We start from the raw sequence: 18,227 nt of genomic DNA, 5'->3' as shown, positions 1-18,227 counted from the left end.
GCCATATGAGACATCAATATCTCGGGAAACACATATTGCCTCCCAAAGAATTTCAGGAAATAAAGCCTGGCATCATTGCAAGTCACACACTGCAGTCTTCTGGGTTGATTTCCAGTTCATGGAGTGCACAATGGTGCCTAAATGCTTTAGTAGCAGTCTACACCATTATTTAGGAAGAAGATTATGATCTTATAATTACTTTTTTTTTTTTTAAAGATTGCTGGTGATGGACACAGTACTTGAAAACTTTCTTAACTATGAAATATTTATGGGAAATGTGATGGTGTCGTCATTGGAGGTCAAGTGACTACAGTAATATCTATGCATGTCAATAGGAGAAGAATTGTACAGGATCAAACAGTTATGAGTGATGTATTTTTTAAATCTTTCACACGACGTTTTCTCAGAATAAGAGTGAAAAGGAAGATCCTTTCCTATTTTCTGAAGAGGGTTCTAGAGAAAAATTTACAGGCTGTATTTAGTCTAAGTTAAAATTTATGACTGCTCACAATTTTCATTCTATTATTGGGGTTAACTAATTCTGCTTTCCAGATGCTCCCACCCCAAAATTGTAAATCAGTACTGCCAAAGTAGCAGGGTTTAGTGACTATTTCTGGTCCAGTTCTAGAAAAAAGTTCTGAGCCAACTCACGAAGCTGCTTTCATAGCACCACCATTCACACAATTGCATTCATTGTATTTTGGACTCGAACCTTCATATTGAGATTAGACATGCCATGCAGACGGAAGGCCTACGTCTAGTCCCAGTAGCTCTGGAACACAGGATTCTCATTCCCAAGGCCGGTAGCCACTACTTTTTTTTTTTAATTATGTTTGTATGATATCATACACGTATTTACTCGCGTAATCTCCCCCCCCCTTTTTTTTTTTTTGCACTTTCAACATGAAAAATGAGTGGAGGGAAAATTATGCAAATTTAATTTTGAATATAAAATAAAAATGCAAAAATAGAACTCACTAAAGTTATACCAGTATTTATTTTGAAATTCTATAGAAATAATTATGATAAACAATTTATACAATTAACTTTAATTACACAAAAAGAAAGAATAATATTATTGATAACGAAGGGGGCCAATGTGACACTGCTCGTTGCCATCCGACTGAATGTGTTGCTCGCTGCCATCTGACTGCATATGAGAACACATGCAAAAAACAAGCCAGAAGAAGGAAAATAAAAAAGTTTAATTGATACGGTCAACTATAAAATGCATATTAGGATCTGCCTACCATCAGTAGATTATTATGGTAACTTGGGAGAAAATGACTTACCTTATCACTCGTCGCTTTCTTCGGAAGTCACCTCGTCTGCCCCCTTCTCTGATAATTCATCATTGTCATCTCTCTCCTAGACACAGTCGTCTTCCTGTGCCATCCATATTGTTCGAGATTCCAGTTTTCTTGAAGCTTTTCACAATTATATTATTTGAAATTAGACCCCATGCCCGGACGACTCATTCGCATATTAGTTCGAGTGAAGGCCTCTTCATTTTTCTGGTAGGCATCAGTGTATGGGATCCCACAGCCATGCAATCTGTGTACATTCGCCCCACATGATCCTTGAATGGTTTCTTTACACTCACGTCAAATGGTTGCAGCATTGATGTTAAACCACCAAGAATTATGGTCAGATCTGTTCTCATCTTCGACATTTCTTGTCGAACATCGTCGACAAGATGGCCACAGAAGCTGTCCAAGACCAAGAGAGACTTGCGAATTAACAGGTAGCCTGGAAGTTTCCTCCATACAGCATGCACCCAACCATGCATTACGCTGGAAGCCATCCATCCTTTCCCTTGAACACGAACATGTAACTCAGGAGAAACTTCCCTTTTGGACGCATTTTTCATTTGAATATCACGTACGGAGGGAATTTCCACCTGTCCGCAGTGACAGCCAACATAACTGTGTGTCGAAGTTTCTCTCCACCTTTGTTAACAAAGTGACGCTAGACACATCCTTTTCATTCCTTGGATATCAAAGAAAATCGGCGTCTGATCTATGTTGCCAATTTGCGACAGCAAATAGTTGTGCTCAAGCTGCTTCTTTATGATATACCCATAGAATTCCATTACTTTTTCTGTGTTGTCCTTCGGCAATCACTGGCTTAGAGATGTCCTTCTTCGAAATGAGAGTATATTCCTCTTCATAAAATGGCATATCCACCCTCTGCTTGCTTTAAATTGAGAAATCCCTACTGGTATATCGAGTTTCTTTGCAATCTTTAGAGCCTTTAATTACATCATTTCGTGCGAAACTGCATAACCGTTATTTCTTAACTCCGTTGTATAATCACTTATTTTTAATTTCTGGAAACTTGTCATGGCTCAACACAAAACTCACGTGCAACAGTACGATTGCCATTAGTTTCCGCGAACTCTGTAACTCGTAATTTGAATTGTGCATTGTAACTGCAGTTTTTCTTTCCCATTTCACTTAGAAATACAAATTAATTATTTGTACATAGACTGGTATATATTGCAGCCTACTTGCATGTCGACTAGCATAATATGTAGCTAGTCAGCAATGTATGCAATAGAGGGAGAAAGGAACTGGACACCCTATCCCTTTATCTCCTGGCCTAGTTGCCTCATAAGTGGTGGCTTCTTGGTATCACTTGTGAGGTTCAGACCTGTCTTTGGACAGTTGACTAAACAACAAAACAACAACTTGCACATCACCCACATGGTTACTACAAGTGAGCGAAGTGTGTACTCTAACAACATTTATGATGTGTCAGCATAAAAATGAGGCATGATCGCAATCAACGGAAGTGGCATAGCTTGCTGACCAGTCCCATTAGTGCAGTGTTGCCGCTTTGCGCTTTTAGGTCACATTTATGAATAAAATTTTTATAAATGTTAATGAAGGCAGGAAAATTATGCGATTTTTTTTCCTCCCCGAATTTCAGTTCCTAAATTGAGGGGGTGAAAAAATTTTGCGAGGGAGAAATTTATGCGAGTAAATACAGTATATGATAATATTTTCAGAGTTCTTCAGAACTTTGTTTCTTAATTACAGCCAATCAATGAAGGAGACAGTTGCAGTTTTCTTTTATTACTGTGTTCTAAAAACAACAATACCAATAATAATAATAATAATAATGATGATGATGATGATGATGATGATAATAATAATAATAATAATAATAATAATAACAACAACAATTAAAGTAATAAGAGCAACATTTTAATAGTAAACACTAAGATATGTCACGTAGATTCAATTTAAATAAATATTGGTAATTAAAGTATGAGTTTACTTTTTTACACTAATATAATTATGTAAACACTAGAAAATTAATTATTTTGAGACTTGAATCTTTATGATGAAGTTAGAAAGCTGTCTCGATCCACTAGCCAAGAGCTCTAGGACACATGTCTCTCATTCTCAAGGCAGACAGGCAGGCAAGCAGGCAGGCATGCAGGCAGGCAGACTGCCAACCAGCCTGCAGTTCAAGTCTCCGTGACCACTGCCATTTTTTTTATTCCTAACATGGAAGTTGATTTGTTCTTCAGAGTCCTGGGAGCAATGTTTTGTTTAAAAAATAAGTGGAATTACTACTACTCAACAGTGTGGGTCATTATTAGGCTTGACATGTCTTTAAAAAAAATTATGGTCTGCAGTTTGGAACCTGCCAAGGGAAGAAATCATTTTAACACTTTTTTATTGCAAATCAATTTTTCTCGCATCATTTCGGAACAGGTTGTGGCAACATTCAGAATTAATGGAATTTCAACAGCTGCCTTAGTGCTTCCTTTCGAATTAAAACTTTCCATGTTTTTCAACTGGAACTTGTTCATTCCAAGAGGCTCAAAACCTTTTTTCCAGAACTGTATATTTGAAATCAACTAAACAATCTAACTAAACTGAGTATCCAATGTAAATTCGTAAATTTATTAAAATAAAATATAATCTGAATTTCAAATTTATACATGTAATGGTAGTTTCGTTATTTATTTTCTATATGTATACGTTTATATAATTGTAACTAGTTCTATTACGCACTGTAATAAAGAAATAACCCAGAACTCGTTCAATACGTATCAGGCACTAACAAATAAAATATGACCAATATTATTAAAATAAATAAAAGCTCAAAATAAGAATGTAATTTTAAAAAATGATCATGTAACAACACATTTACACAACGGAACTATTACACTACTGTTTGTAAAAAGTGCAACACCTAGAAAGAATAGCCAGAATGACTCCAAACTCGGGAGATGTGTAGAACAGTATACCACCAATAAAAGATTATGTTTCCAGAGAGATAGCGTATACATAGGCCCAACAGTGACGTCTCTTGTGTCACCAGCAAGGTCAGTGTTATGCCTTGCTCAGTCAGTGCAGAGCTTCCAAACGAAGTGGAAACGTGAAAGCTAGTGCAGGTATGCTTCGTCGATGTGGAAGGATGCAATATCAGCACATGATTGAGTTCAAATGAGGCAGAATGGTTGGTCTCTGGGAAGCAGGTTTGTCATACCGTAACATTTCGGCTCGCACAGGGCATACTGCTACAGCCAGTGGAACCAGTGGATAGAAGAGGGTCATACGCAGAGACGAGCGGGTACTGGACCATGTAATGTAACAACAGCACAGGATGACCACTATCTTGTCTGCATAGCCGTGACAGACAGTACAGCTTCATTCACAGTGTTGAGTCGACATTGGAGTACTTTCACTGTCTTTTGAGGGCTGAACTAGTGGCTCACATGCCGTTGAATCGGCTTCCATTGTCCAGAAACCACCAATACCTCAGACTGCAAAGGGCACGTGAATGCTGTCACTAGCATGCTGAGTGGTAAAATGTAGTGTTTTCGGATGAGTTCCACTTCAACTTGTCTTACAATGACGGCCACATACGTGGTAGACACTACCATGGTGAACACTAAGAGCCTGCATTGTTGAGCGGCATAGCGGACAAATGCCTAGTGTGATAGTTTGGGGTGCCATTGGATACAATATGCGATCTCGCCTCTTAAATATTCAGGGCAATATGAACAGCAACTGCTACATTAGGAAGGTTTTTAAAGTCCAAGGACTGCCCCTCCTTCAGGCAACTCCACAATGCCATATTTCAGCAGGACAATGTCCGGCCACATGCGGCGTGGATTGTGCAAGCCTTCTTCGAAAAACGATGGGTATCACTGCTTCCCTGGCCTGCAAGTTCGCCAGACATGTCGCCCATCGAACATGTCTGGGATATGGTTGGTCGGCAACTTGTTCGTCATGGTCCTCCAGCACCCACTCTTGACACTTCGTGGACTGGCATACAAAGTGCATGGAGGGAGATTCCTCAGAAACATATCTAGGCCCTCTCTGATTACATGCCATGAAGCTCAGAGGCTCTGATTGCAGTGCACGGATGCTTCACACCATACTGAAATCTCACGGTCACAGATCATGTACAGGTATGTAATTCTAATCATTTGTGTATTATCATGTACCTAATCTGTGATACCAATTTCATTTCAGTCACATGTATCCTTCTTGATGTAGCAATTCCCACAAACATTAGTGTATATTCTGAAATATACCATTCACCAAGAAATCAATGAAGGACAAAAGAGTCAATGCTGCACTTATGTTGACAGTAATTCAAGCAGTCCTCTACTGCACACACTGATTGGACTCAAGCAGGTCAAATAAAACAACGCTGAAATTTCAAGATAAACAATGCTTTTACATGAGAACACTGAAGTTTGACACAGTGTGGTCAATCATTCATTCAGTTGTATGTTACATATGCAACATGGTAAAATATACAAGGTTGATCCCTATGCTGTATCTCTGATATACAGTATTTCTAGTTGAACTAAAATTTCTATTTTGTGGCACACAAATGGCTGAAATGTGTTATGGCTACATGCCAAGTTGAAAGTCTGTACATGTCTGTGTTGGCTCATTGTAGGTGTTCGAGTGGCCAGAGGTGCTGCATGAGTAGAGAAATGGAGCCTGTCGAGCAAAGAGCTGTGATTAAATACGTGCAAAAGAAGGGAATGTCTCTCAAATTCACCAAGTTATGACAGGTACCTTGGGAGAATCTACTATATCTTATGCTTAAAGGTGAGAGAACATCATGTAAAGATGAACATGGTGATGACCTTTCGAGAACTGTCACAAATTACCATCAGGGATATAGCAGAGGAAACAAGCTTCTCCTATCATAGTGTGCACAATATTTTGGTAAACAAATTGAGCATGAAAAAATACCTGTAAGGTGGGTGCCTCGAATGTTGACACAGACGCAAAAAGACAAAGAGCAGTGCTCTGTAAGCAACATTTAACTAATTTTAAAGCTAACAAAAAAGAAAAAAATTATTGGACGATATGTGACTACAGATAAGACATAGGTTCATCACTATGACCCTGAAACCAAAATTCGAAGTATGGAGTGGAAACATAAGATTCACCGACCCCTAAAAAATTCAAGGTGCAGCCATCAGCAGGCAAGGTTTTGTTCTCTGTTTTTTGGGATATGCAAGATGTTATTCTAACACACTATTTGCAGAAAGAAGCCACAATAACAGGCCTTTATTATGCAAATTCAATTGAAAAATTGCAGAATGCTATCAAGGAGAAATGTCGTGGCAAGTTGAGGTGAAAGGTTCTTTTCCACCAAAGAAAGAAGCCACAATAACAGGCCTTTATTACGCAAATTCAATTGAAAAATTGCAGGATGCTATCAAGGAGAAATGTCGTGGCAAGTTGAGGTGAAAGGTTCTTTTCCACCAAAACAATTCTCTAAGTCACAAGTCTTTAGTTGCAATGGCTGCAATTTCAACAACAGGATTTGAATTGCTGGACCATCCACCCTATTTACCAAATCTGGCGTTCAGCAACTTCAGGCTATTCCCAAAACTCAAAGAACATCTGTGTGGAAAGATATTGTCATCCAATAATGAAGCCATACAGTCCATAAACCAGTGATCTGCAGATATTGAACAACCCTTTTTCCAGGAAGCTATGTAACTATTAGAGCATCACTGGGGAAGGGTATCAATCTACTATGTGGAAAAATAATGTAAGATTATTTTTTTCAACTAAAAGTGAGTAAGGGCTACATCAAAAGGATAAAATAATGATAATTGTTTAGTTTTTATGGCTAATTTCATCAGTAATTTAGTATCGCATAAGGGTGTCCCAGTTTTTTATTTTCAAAATCCGGTGGAAATAAGCTATCTATGAGTAGAAAACACTGCCAAGAGTATGCTGTACTAAGAGTAACAAAATTATGACAAAATAAAGATGCTAAAAATTCTTCATGTAAGTCTCCAGAAAAGTTAGCTCAGGAAGCAAACATTTCAAAAAGCATTGCATGGAAAACAACTACAGTATTGGGTGTTTGCAGAAAAACTGCAATGCAGCAACCTGACTCTTGACTGAGTTGTTTGTAGGGTCTGATTGTGCAGTGTGTATGTTGTACAGTAGTACACAGCACAAAATCAGTAATTTCACATACCACAAACTATTAATGTAAAATATTACCAAATATAAGCAGTTCACAGTAAAACATCACTTGCTTACCCAAATTAAGAAAAAACATGCTGAAATGATCTGCATTGTTCCAAACATTTGTCAAACCTGTTTAAGAAATTACTAATTACTTGCTACAGTTCCTGTTGAGAAATGGAGGTGATGTTTAGCTGGATGCTACTCGTATTTTCAGTTCTTCCTGGATACATGAATTATTTCTGTACACCATCTTTAGCAGTTCTCCAGAAATAAAAAGTCACAAGGGGTTAGGTCGGAAGATCAAGAGGGGACCCACACATTCCTATACTCAAGCCACTGTAACTATGCACTGACAGTTTTGCTTAATGTTGGTAGCAAAAGATGTGATAATGCCAAAGTAACCAAAACACAACAGTTGACCAGTCTTTTCCACCAATTCTGATGCCTGACTGTTTAATGCTATGGCTTTACAAAAAGGATTCTCACTACGTGAATTATAACACCTTTTTATGCACTTTTCTAACCAACACTAAAAATTATTTAGAACACCAACACACAAATAACGCAAATGCTAGTGACAGCATGTAACATAGCATACAGTAAACTGATAACACAAGCAGTGCTTGTGCCAGAAGACAAAAGGAAGTAAGCACCAAAGCATGGATTTTATGTTATGGTTCTACTATATAGTAGTTCATGCTTGTTTTGATGTTGGTATTCCCAAATTTCAGGGATGAACAGTTGCGTATATATTTCGATATTCAAAAGAAGTCAGAAAGCTGTATGCAAAGTGAAACATTCATGTCACCATATCTAATGTAGATTTTCGACTTACTTCCTTCTGGCTTCTGAGGTAAGATTGCTTTACATAGCAGCAAAAGCAGCTGATAGAAAATGTTACTTTGGTTTGGAAGGCTACCGCACCGCATTCTTCAATTTTTTCATGGAAGAGTTGCCGATCTAAATAACAATTGTCAAGTGTATAGTTACAACAGCTTGGCTATACTGATTCTATCCTCGAATACTTCATGAACTCTGTCTATAGAATAGCCAGCTGAATGCATTGTCACAGAAAATGTTCCGTTGAAAAAGACAAAAGCACACTCCCTCACAATTAACTCACAAATAATAGAACATAAAATAATTTCCATGTAAATCTCGGCATTAACAGTTTGTTTAAAAAATATTGAGCCTATTACCCTCTCACCACTCATAGTGCATCATACTCCTATTTTCACATTATGGAGGGGTTCTTCATGAGAGGCTGGGTTTCTCTGGACTTCAATATCTGTTGTTTTGAGTATTTAGATCCCCATGGAGATGAAACCAAGTCTTAGCCTCATCTGGGCTGGTTTTCCATCCAGGCAGTCTGGGTTCGATCTCTGGCCAAGTTATGATGGAATTTGTGGTATAAAAAGCAGAAATTGCAGAGCAGAGTGTTTTCTTTGGTACTCCTGTTTCCTTCTATCAATTCACTAACACTTTCCATCTTCCCTTTATTTCATCTATAATATGCAATAGTTAAAAACAGGCTAGGGTGAAGACTTTGGGGTAGTACGGAATTCTGATGCTGATATAGAAAGGACCTGGGGCTTATCGTATGAGCATGAGATTTGTCTCTGTCAGCAGGCAGACTGGCCCATCTGCCAGTGTCAGATTCATGAATGCCACCCAGGCTGTCAGCCTTATACAATGGACCAAAGAAAGCCAAAGTGTAAGGATCCGTCCCTCGAAAATACAAGCCAAAAACTACTGTATTTTCTCGAATATTCCACACCCTCGATAAGTTGTGTACCCCATTTTTTAAAAAAAAGACAAAAGAAAAATAAAATACAGAAATAAAACTTTCGAGAAATATATTCACGACAAATTAAAAAACAACTAAACACAAATACAGTTCAGTTAATAATTAATAAATAAATTTTATCTTTAGACAGGATGCATTTCAAACACATTCTATGTGGATAAAAAATTTTTTTTTTACTTATATCAAAAAGCTTGGACGTGCAAAAGTTGATGCATTATGAGAGTATTTACCTGCTAAATTTATTAAATGGAGTCATATCTTCAGGTGTCACAAGAGCCCCAAAGATTATATCTTCCATTATTATTATTTTAATTTTTTACATTTATTAATCATTTCAAATTTCATGTATCTTGGATTTTAATAATGTCAGTGGAAGTTAAATAGTAAAAAAAATATATATATATCTTCTCTGAAACTGAACTTCCAAATGCTAGAAGAACATTGAAAATCTGGATTTTTATAAAAATGTTAAGAAATCACGAACATGATACAAATTTCTATTGGTTAACTGGTTGTAGTTGAAACAATATGAACTCATTTTTGAAAAGAAAAGTTATTTATTTAAATTAAAACTAATTTATGAACATGAAAAACAATTATCCTCACGTCAGAGAACAAATACATTACGGTTCTTAAATGTAGTTGTGAGAGTAAGTGAATAACAAATAAACTGTAAAAACTATTAACTCTGATTATATTAAATATGATATTCAGTTTTTATGTTGAAATGAGGCATGACAGATTTCAGTCTAGCCCTGATGTACCCATCCCTTTGTGGTTCACAAACTGCTGAACACACACTAAACGAACACACTGTTCTACTGCTTGTGTATGACATAAGAACTTTGGAATTGTCAGTGGCTCATTATCATTGATATGGTTCTTGATATCTTCTTGGCAGATCGACTGAGTTAAGGGTGGTCCAGTACTGATGTAGCTTTCATGACTTTTAGTTTCATAATAGTCCAAAACATGGAAGTTCAGCTTGAGTACCATAAATTTTCTTATGTTTTTGCATTCTTATGTTCTTGCGTTCTTACATTCTTGCTGGTTTGTTTGACTCTGGTCGTAAGTATACGAGAAAAAACTAGTTTCCGGATAGCTTCCCTTGTATTAGTTAGCATAGCTAACTTTTCTTGATTTTTCACAAAAACATCTTTCAAATGTGTTGCATTTACAGCCGCAATATCAAATAGTTTTTTGAATTAGCTTTAAATTCTGCTGTTTCATGTAACTCGGAACTATAGATTTTTGTTTGTATGGTTCTAGAAGATTACGATATTTTTTATGATAGTCACGAACTATTTCAGTGATTCTTTCCTTCGAAAGAGTTCGCACAGAAGCTTTTCTTCAAAATTCCTGGAGTCGTGGTATAACAATTCCAACTACTTCAGAAAATGTTGGTTCCTTCTGTTGTACATTGATTTTAATATCACATCGTGCTTGCAAATATTGTCTAATAATGGCTTCATAGGTGGGTAAAACATCCATGTTGAATGACGCTCAACTCCAAATAACAGATAGAAATCCTTTCCACGAGTTGTTGATTGGTCGCCATTTTAACTCAATTAAAAATGACTGAATTACATAAAACATGAAGCAACAAAAGAAAATCGGTTAAAAAAAGTAATACATAATTACAAATCAAAGTTATAGTTTTAAAATCGAATAACCAATTTTAATAAAAAATAATGAGAACTCTATGGTCTTGTGGCATCTCAAAATATTCAATCTGAGATGTAAATTTATTAAAATATAACAAAATAAAAAAAAATGATAATAAAAGGAGACAATTTTTTGTAATATTTTAAAATTTTAAGGCCACTGTGGCACCTCAAGATAGCACTCGAGTTTCATAAAATTTTCAGGTTATGTAAGGCATAAAATGCAACAACTTTTGCATAGCCAAACGTTTTCGATTTCTAACAAAAAGCGAAAAATCATAAATTTTCACTCCACCCTACTGCACACATGCCAGTTGTCTTACTTAATCGGCCATTTACACAATAGAACACATCACAATTTTCATTCCTCTGTATTTTTTATAATAATTTTAAGTTTTTCACTGCAAGTAAAGGATCGCAATCTCATACTGGTACTCATTTTCAGAATTGAAAATAAAAGACGTACAAACTATACACTTATCACTTGAACTTGATTCTGACACATATATTGCTAATCCAAATGCCATTTAACAATTGAAAACCTGCGCGAGAAAATGATGGCATTACACCACTTTAGGAGTTGCATGGGAAGAAAATCCAATATTACTGCCAACTTCATTTCGAATAAGCTGCTCACCCATATTTTTTACTTGCCTATTTCGAAAAAAAAAAAAAAAGTCAGAAATAGGTAAGTCTTGTCCGAAAACAGAAGGAGACTAGGTTCAATTTTGCTGTCATGCACTCTATTAATATCCACTGACAAAACTAATGCCTTATTACAGAATTACTGGGTGGTAGTTCTTGCACCACTATCAATTTGTAGGGTTTTAACTTCAACAGCTGTGTAGCAATTCGCACAAAACTGTAAGATATGTCAATTTCTTGCAGATGGTGAAACAATGTTTTAAATGATTTCCCAAGAGATAGCCAATGCAAACAAAATTTTCCTTGGTGAGGAAAGTATATTGCCTTCTGCATTTATCTGTAACACTTGCAGTCACATAACATTAATTTACAAAGCTATGGAACATTTTAAAACTTGGAACGTTATCACCTGTGAATGTTTCCTGAAATCGCTGCCAAATTAATGGGCCGAATTTGTTAATAGGCATTCATAAATACTTGAAGTGCAATGCTACTTATTTGTGTGCCATTTTATGATGATATTTAACAACAATTGCACAAGTACAAATGTGTCCATTTATTTCTACAAAAGATTCGATATGACACATGTAAGCTGACCTTTGGACCCAATGATGTGTCATTAACAATAGCGATAACTGAAGTCTATGAATAACTCAACCAAGAGCCGGATTGTTACTTGCAGTTTTTCTACAAAATATTTAACCCGTACATGAAATTAAATAAGCTGGTTTTAAGAGGAGAATTAGGTAATTTATGTTACTGGTTTTCACAGAAAGTAGGTGATGGTTATATTGACATAGTTAACTTTCTTCAGTGATGTAGCATGGTTCCATCAATAAGTTATGTTAATTCTCAAAACAACAGATACTGGAGCAGTGAAGAACCCAAACATTACTTCTCAATGTATACTTTCAGATAAAATAAGTCAATATTTGGTATGGTTAAGTGCTTCAAAAATAAGAGGACTCTATTTATTTATTTTTTTTAAGAGAACAAAGTCTAATTACATTTGAATCCATTTTTTGAAGAAAAAGAAAAATTTCATGAGTAATTCAAGCAAGTTGGACAGGCTACAGCATATATTGCACAAAATTCAGCGGGTGTTTCACATCAGGGATTTCATGACAGACTGATAAGTTATGATGTGAGACTCTTGGCATCAACAGATCTAATTCTTGTGACTTTTGTCTTTGAGGAAATCTTAAAAATGAAATGTACAGTAACAATTCTCACATGTTGGAGGAATTGAAACAATGCATATGAATGAATGTTGCTCCCAACCAGCATAATGAGCTTCGGTCACTGTTCCGAAATTTGTTCAGTCAAATTTCAGTTCAGCCTGTTTGAGAACAAAGGGCAAACACTTTCAACATTTCTTCTGATGTGTGCAGATATTTGTATTATAATATGAGTTTATACAATAACACAAATAAACAAATTCGTAATACTCTGTTAGTACTAGCCATGCAGATTGCTGTAAGTGATCACTCGCTTTCACATGCCACTTCCAACAGCATTTAAACTGCAGAATTGTATTAATCACTGCATTCCAACATACCTTAGTATCACATTCATGAGCTTCCTTCAATAAAGTAAACAAAAGAGCAAATGAAGGTTCCAGGAATGGCAAGAACTGATCAGTGTTGAACTCGAAGTCATCAATAGCAAGTTTCAGTGTATTTGAGGCAGTAAGTCTAACAGCCATATCCTCATCTCCTTGCAGTAATGGCAATGTTGCTGCATATAAGGCAGGACGCAATTCTGGTGACAATTTCACTCCTGTCCACTGTCCAATTAGCCACACTACACGTCGTCGAATAACACGGTAATTGTCATCTTTCACTTTGAGTTCTTGTGTCAGAGTTGTAGAAAACCACTGGTCGAAGTTCACCTGCAGTTATAAAAGTTAATATGAAAGATATTGCAACATTAAAACATAAAAAGTGTTTTTATGCTTTTATATTATACACGGCAAAAAGTTTGTTACATAATTTTTGCTAAATTCAATATTCTCAACTCCACAGTGTTTTATCATGCACACACTTTTGAATTGGCAGTTTATTAGTCATGCTATGACCACCTTATCTTTCCCAAACTTCAGAACATAAGTACTCTGTCATGAGAGGATGGGGAAGACACAAAATAATTAAAAAAATAGTTAAGTTAATAAATTAACTAAAGTTAATATACAGAGTGTTCCAGCAATAAGTACCAGTTTATTCTTCGGGTGCTGGGCAGCACAGTGCTTGAGCAACTGCAGACAACTGGGCTCTTGAACTCACGGTGCTTTACCGAATTAAAACTTACATGCGTACTTACTAACCATAGTATGTTGTAGTTAACATTAATTATTACATAGTACATTAATTACAGAATTTTGTACTCACCCTCATGACAGTAGCTGCTGGAAGCGTTGATCATTTTAAGCTATACAGAGTTCATATCATTTTAAAAAATCATTGTTCACATTCATGAGCTCCACTGCACTGATTTGTCTAATTGCGCCATGAATGTTATCTTTCAGTTGTTCAACTGTGCAAGGATTATTTGCATACACTCTATTTTTTAGTGTTCCCCACAAATAAAAATCTAACGGTCAGCATTTCCAGCAGTTACTGTCATAAGAGTGAGTACAAAATTCTGTAATTAATATAACATATAATAATTATTAATGTTAAATACAACATATTATAGTTAGCAAGTATGCATTTAAGGTTTAATTCAGTGAAGCGCCATGAGTTTAAGGGCCCGGTTGCTGGCAGTCACTCAGGCACCATGCAGCCCAGAGTCGAAGAATAAACCGGTACTTATCACTGGAACGCTCTCTACTAATCAAAGAAAACCACATGAATAGGAAGGAAAAAAAATGGAACAAATACAGTAAAACTTCATCTATATGTTTCTTATATGCTTTTTTTTTTTAATCCAGGCATAGTTCCTATACTTTCCATGTTAATTCATTTCAGTTATACATTTTTCACTTATGTGTTTTTTACACTTACAAGGTCGTATTTTAAACCCTGAGAGGTCAAAACTTCATTTATATGTTACAACAAAATTTTGCTTAGGTTTGCCGCAAAAATGTAAGAACGTGAATATGCCATCGAATATAATAAACACACAATTTTTTATCCTGAAATCCAGAAAAAAAAAACTGGCGAACATAATATGCACCTGAGATAAAAACCACTCAAGATTAAAATTATAGGCCTATTATCAAGACAGGTTATAAAGGCACCCTTACCTCTAGCTTATACATCTTGATTACACAACTTTTAACACTATATCACTTAGGAATATATTTTTTCACGTGTTAAACGTAAACTTTGTAAATACCTAATTGATAAGTTTCAGCTTAGTAGTACCCATCTTCAAATCTAGCTATACATCATTCATCCTCATTTGCAGTATTAGAACTGAAACTTCTGGTCATTAAGTCTGAGTTGATGTCAGAACACTGATTGACAATAACAGACTACTCTTTCATCAGTAATTATTGGTAAATTCTTTTGGTTTAATCAAAGACGCGCAGTTGTTGGGAACTGTATTCATAACATCTCAATAAAAAAATAAATGTTATCAAGTCATTCTAATAGTTAAAAATATTATTCTTATTAGTGATTGTTGTCAAAAATGGACATGAGAAAACACGAATTCGCAATAAATGTTTCTGTCAGTTGTTTCGCACCATATCTTGTAACATAAAAAAAGGTGTGTATTATAATCACGTAAATGCGGTACAATATGTGTTTATTGTTAAGATTTGGGCGGCTTTGAAATTCCTGGAAATTCGAAGCTGTTCATTCTTGTCTCTGCATGTGCTAGTTTCACTGAATTAGTTATGCTCCAGTAGGAGAAACAATTCAGAGAAGGGAGAGAAGTATGTGTTGAGGCAAGAAATGGAACATTTTTAACAATGAGAATCTTGGTTCAAAGCTATGACGCACTGAATACAAACTATCCTAACACCCCTCCAAACTGAAAATATTTTGACAGTAGACTCAACCTAATATGACGAGAAGGTTGCTGATTAGTTTCTGAATTCCAATGAGTGGAAGAAAGAGGAAGTGTGTTTGTAAGTGACTTTTTTTTTAATAATCACATGTTATTAATATAATTTATTAATGGTATTTCGGATGTAATTAAATGCCATTTCAATTATGTTTTTCTCACTTATACGTTTCTTCTTCAGACTCAAATAAAAACGTATAAATTAAGTTTTACTATACAAAGAATCAAAAAAGAAGTAGGACGAATGGAAGTCTAAAATAAAAAGAAAGAAAACGACAAAATAAATAAAATATAACAATATTAAAAAATAAAAATGTTAAAAATGCTAACAGACAAAATAAATAACAACAAAGAGAATAAGACAAACAACAGTGTACGGAAGAGTAAGCTTTAGTATTACTACATGCAATGCAGCAATATGTACAAAATTAAAAGAACAAGCCATACTTCATCATAGAGGTCAAATGCTGCCAGACCAACTGCATTGTAAACGGCATCTTTCCTGAGAATAGCATTCAAATCAGATGGTGATACCAATGCATGATTATTCTGAATCATTTCAAGTAGAACTGGTGACAACGTAACACGGAACTCATGGAACAAGGCAAGGAACAATGATTCTGTGCAGGGCTGCAAAAAAAAAAAATAAAACAAATTTTATTAAACTTTGATCACATAATTTAAGTACCGGTACGTAAATATTTTGAAAATGACAATTCTAGCATGTGTGATAAGTGTGACAAATGAAGTTATACAAAATAGCTAGAAAGAAACTCATTTCTTAAATACCTTTTCTATACATGTAATAACCCTATTAAATGTAAGTACGCATCTGAATGTCTATGAAAATATCTCCCAGACGAATTTTAGTTTCTTTGTATTAAGACTGGTTTGTTCTTATTCCATGGAAATGTTGTTGTTTTCTAATGCCAGGCGTTTGACAATAAAGTCATTTGACCTCTTGCACTCCAATATTTTTCAAAGATATTATCATGACCAGCCACTGAAGCACAGATTTTGAGGTGTTCCGAATCCATTTCTTGGTTTGAGTTGCACAATGGGCAGTTAGGGGACTGATATATTCCAATTCTATGCAGGTGTTTGGCCAAACAATCATGGCCTGTTGCCAATCTAAATGCAGCTACAGACGATTTTCGTGGTAAATCGGGAATTAACTGTGGATTTTGATGCAGAGAGTTCCATTTTTTCCCTTGGGATTGAGTTACCAAATTTTGTTTGTTGAAGTCTAAGTATGCAGATTTAATAAATCTCTTCACAGAGTAATACGTAGATTTAGTAACAGGTCTGTAAGTAGCAGTGCTGCCCTTCTTTGCTAAAGCATCCACATTCTTGTTTCCCAGGATTCTACAATGGGATGGCATCCATTGGAATACAATTCTTTTATTGAGTGATATTAATTGAGAGAGCATTTTAGTTATTTCTGCTGTTTGAGATGAAGGTGTGTGTTTAGAGACGATTGATAGAATAGCTGCTTTGGAGTCTTACAATATAACTGCATTCCTAAATTTATTGATGTGGCATAAAAGATTCCTGAGACATTCACTTATTGCAATGATTTCACTATCAGAACTTGTTGTTCCATACCCAAGAGATCTATAAAGTGAGAAGAGACTGCATGTAACACCTGTACAGGCACCTTGTTCTCTGGAGATCAAGGATCCATCAGTGTATAAATGAAGCCAATTTTGTGGAGGGTACCTAATATTAATTGTCTCTAAAGACAATTGTTTCAGTATTTCAGTGTTTACTTCTGATTTCAGTATTTCTTCTGTTAAATTTAGATTATATTCTATATTTAATAGAGTTAAAGGGTTTGGTTTAATTTGTAAGTTTTCTTTTAAATTCGGGATATTGATTTTCTGTTTTAATTCTTGAACAATGGATATGAAACTTTTTTTGAGTTTTCAATCTACAGAGAGGACTGTATGAATGCCAATTGTTTTCTGGTAATCTGATAAGTTTTTCATATTGAATCAGTGCTTTTTCTTCCATTGTCATTTTGATGCTGTTAATATTAGTGAGGAATCTCACAGAATCTATTGGAATTGTTTTGATTCCACCAGTAATGAGTCTGAGAGCTTAGTTTTGAACATATTCTATTTCGTTTATGGAAGGTGAAGTAATTAAAATTTCTCCGCAGTAGTCAGCACTGGCTGTATAAACATTTTGTATGTAGTGTTCAAAGTATTCCTACAGCATCCCCATTTCTTTCCTGCTAGTCTTTTTAGAAGGGAGAATCTTTTACGAGCTTTTTCAGAAATGTATTTCAAATGGTTGCTCCATGTTAACTTACTATCGAAAATAACTCCAAGATATTTGGATTCATAAGTCCTAGGAAGGTGTTGGCCATTGTATTGGATATTGAATTCTCTTTCTTTTTTACCAAGTGAAAATATTTGGTAGTTACTTTTGCTTAAATTGAGTGCCATCAAATTTGATGTATTCCATTCATGTAGTTGAGTTAGAGCTTTAAGAGCAGAATTTTGAATTTTGTTTCTATGTCTGTAAGATCCGGAAGTCCACAAAACTATATCATCTGCAAATAGTGTTGTGTTCATGTTTGATTCCTCTAATAGGGAGGGTAAGTCATTTATATAAATA

The 18,227-nt window shown here is 35.4% G+C and overlaps 1 protein-coding gene across 3 annotated transcripts in view; it reads right to left on the bottom strand.

The window, feature by feature from the left end:
• Positions 1-18,227, bottom strand: part of Impbeta11 (importin beta11) — a 212,103-nt gene that overhangs the window by 96,130 nt on the left and 97,746 nt on the right. For 2 of the 3 annotated variants that reach the window (XM_069833446.1, XM_069833448.1), the window contains 2 exons: positions 16,053-16,235; positions 13,153-13,485 (listed from right to left, as the gene is read on the bottom strand). In XM_069833446.1, the coding sequence (XP_069689547.1) occupies positions 13,153-13,485; positions 16,053-16,235 (516 nt within the window). The remainder of the gene's footprint in view (positions 1-13,152; positions 13,486-16,052; positions 16,236-18,227) is intronic. The other variant, XM_069833447.1, reaches the window with a different exon arrangement.

This window comes from Periplaneta americana, chromosome 8 (assembly GCF_040183065.1).
Source record: "Periplaneta americana isolate PAMFEO1 chromosome 8, P.americana_PAMFEO1_priV1, whole genome shotgun sequence".
In the NCBI taxonomy this organism is placed as follows: domain Eukaryota; kingdom Metazoa; phylum Arthropoda; class Insecta; order Blattodea; family Blattidae; genus Periplaneta; species Periplaneta americana.
The sequence above is the reverse complement of the archived record's forward strand: the minus strand, read 5'-3'. Positions and strand labels throughout refer to the sequence as shown.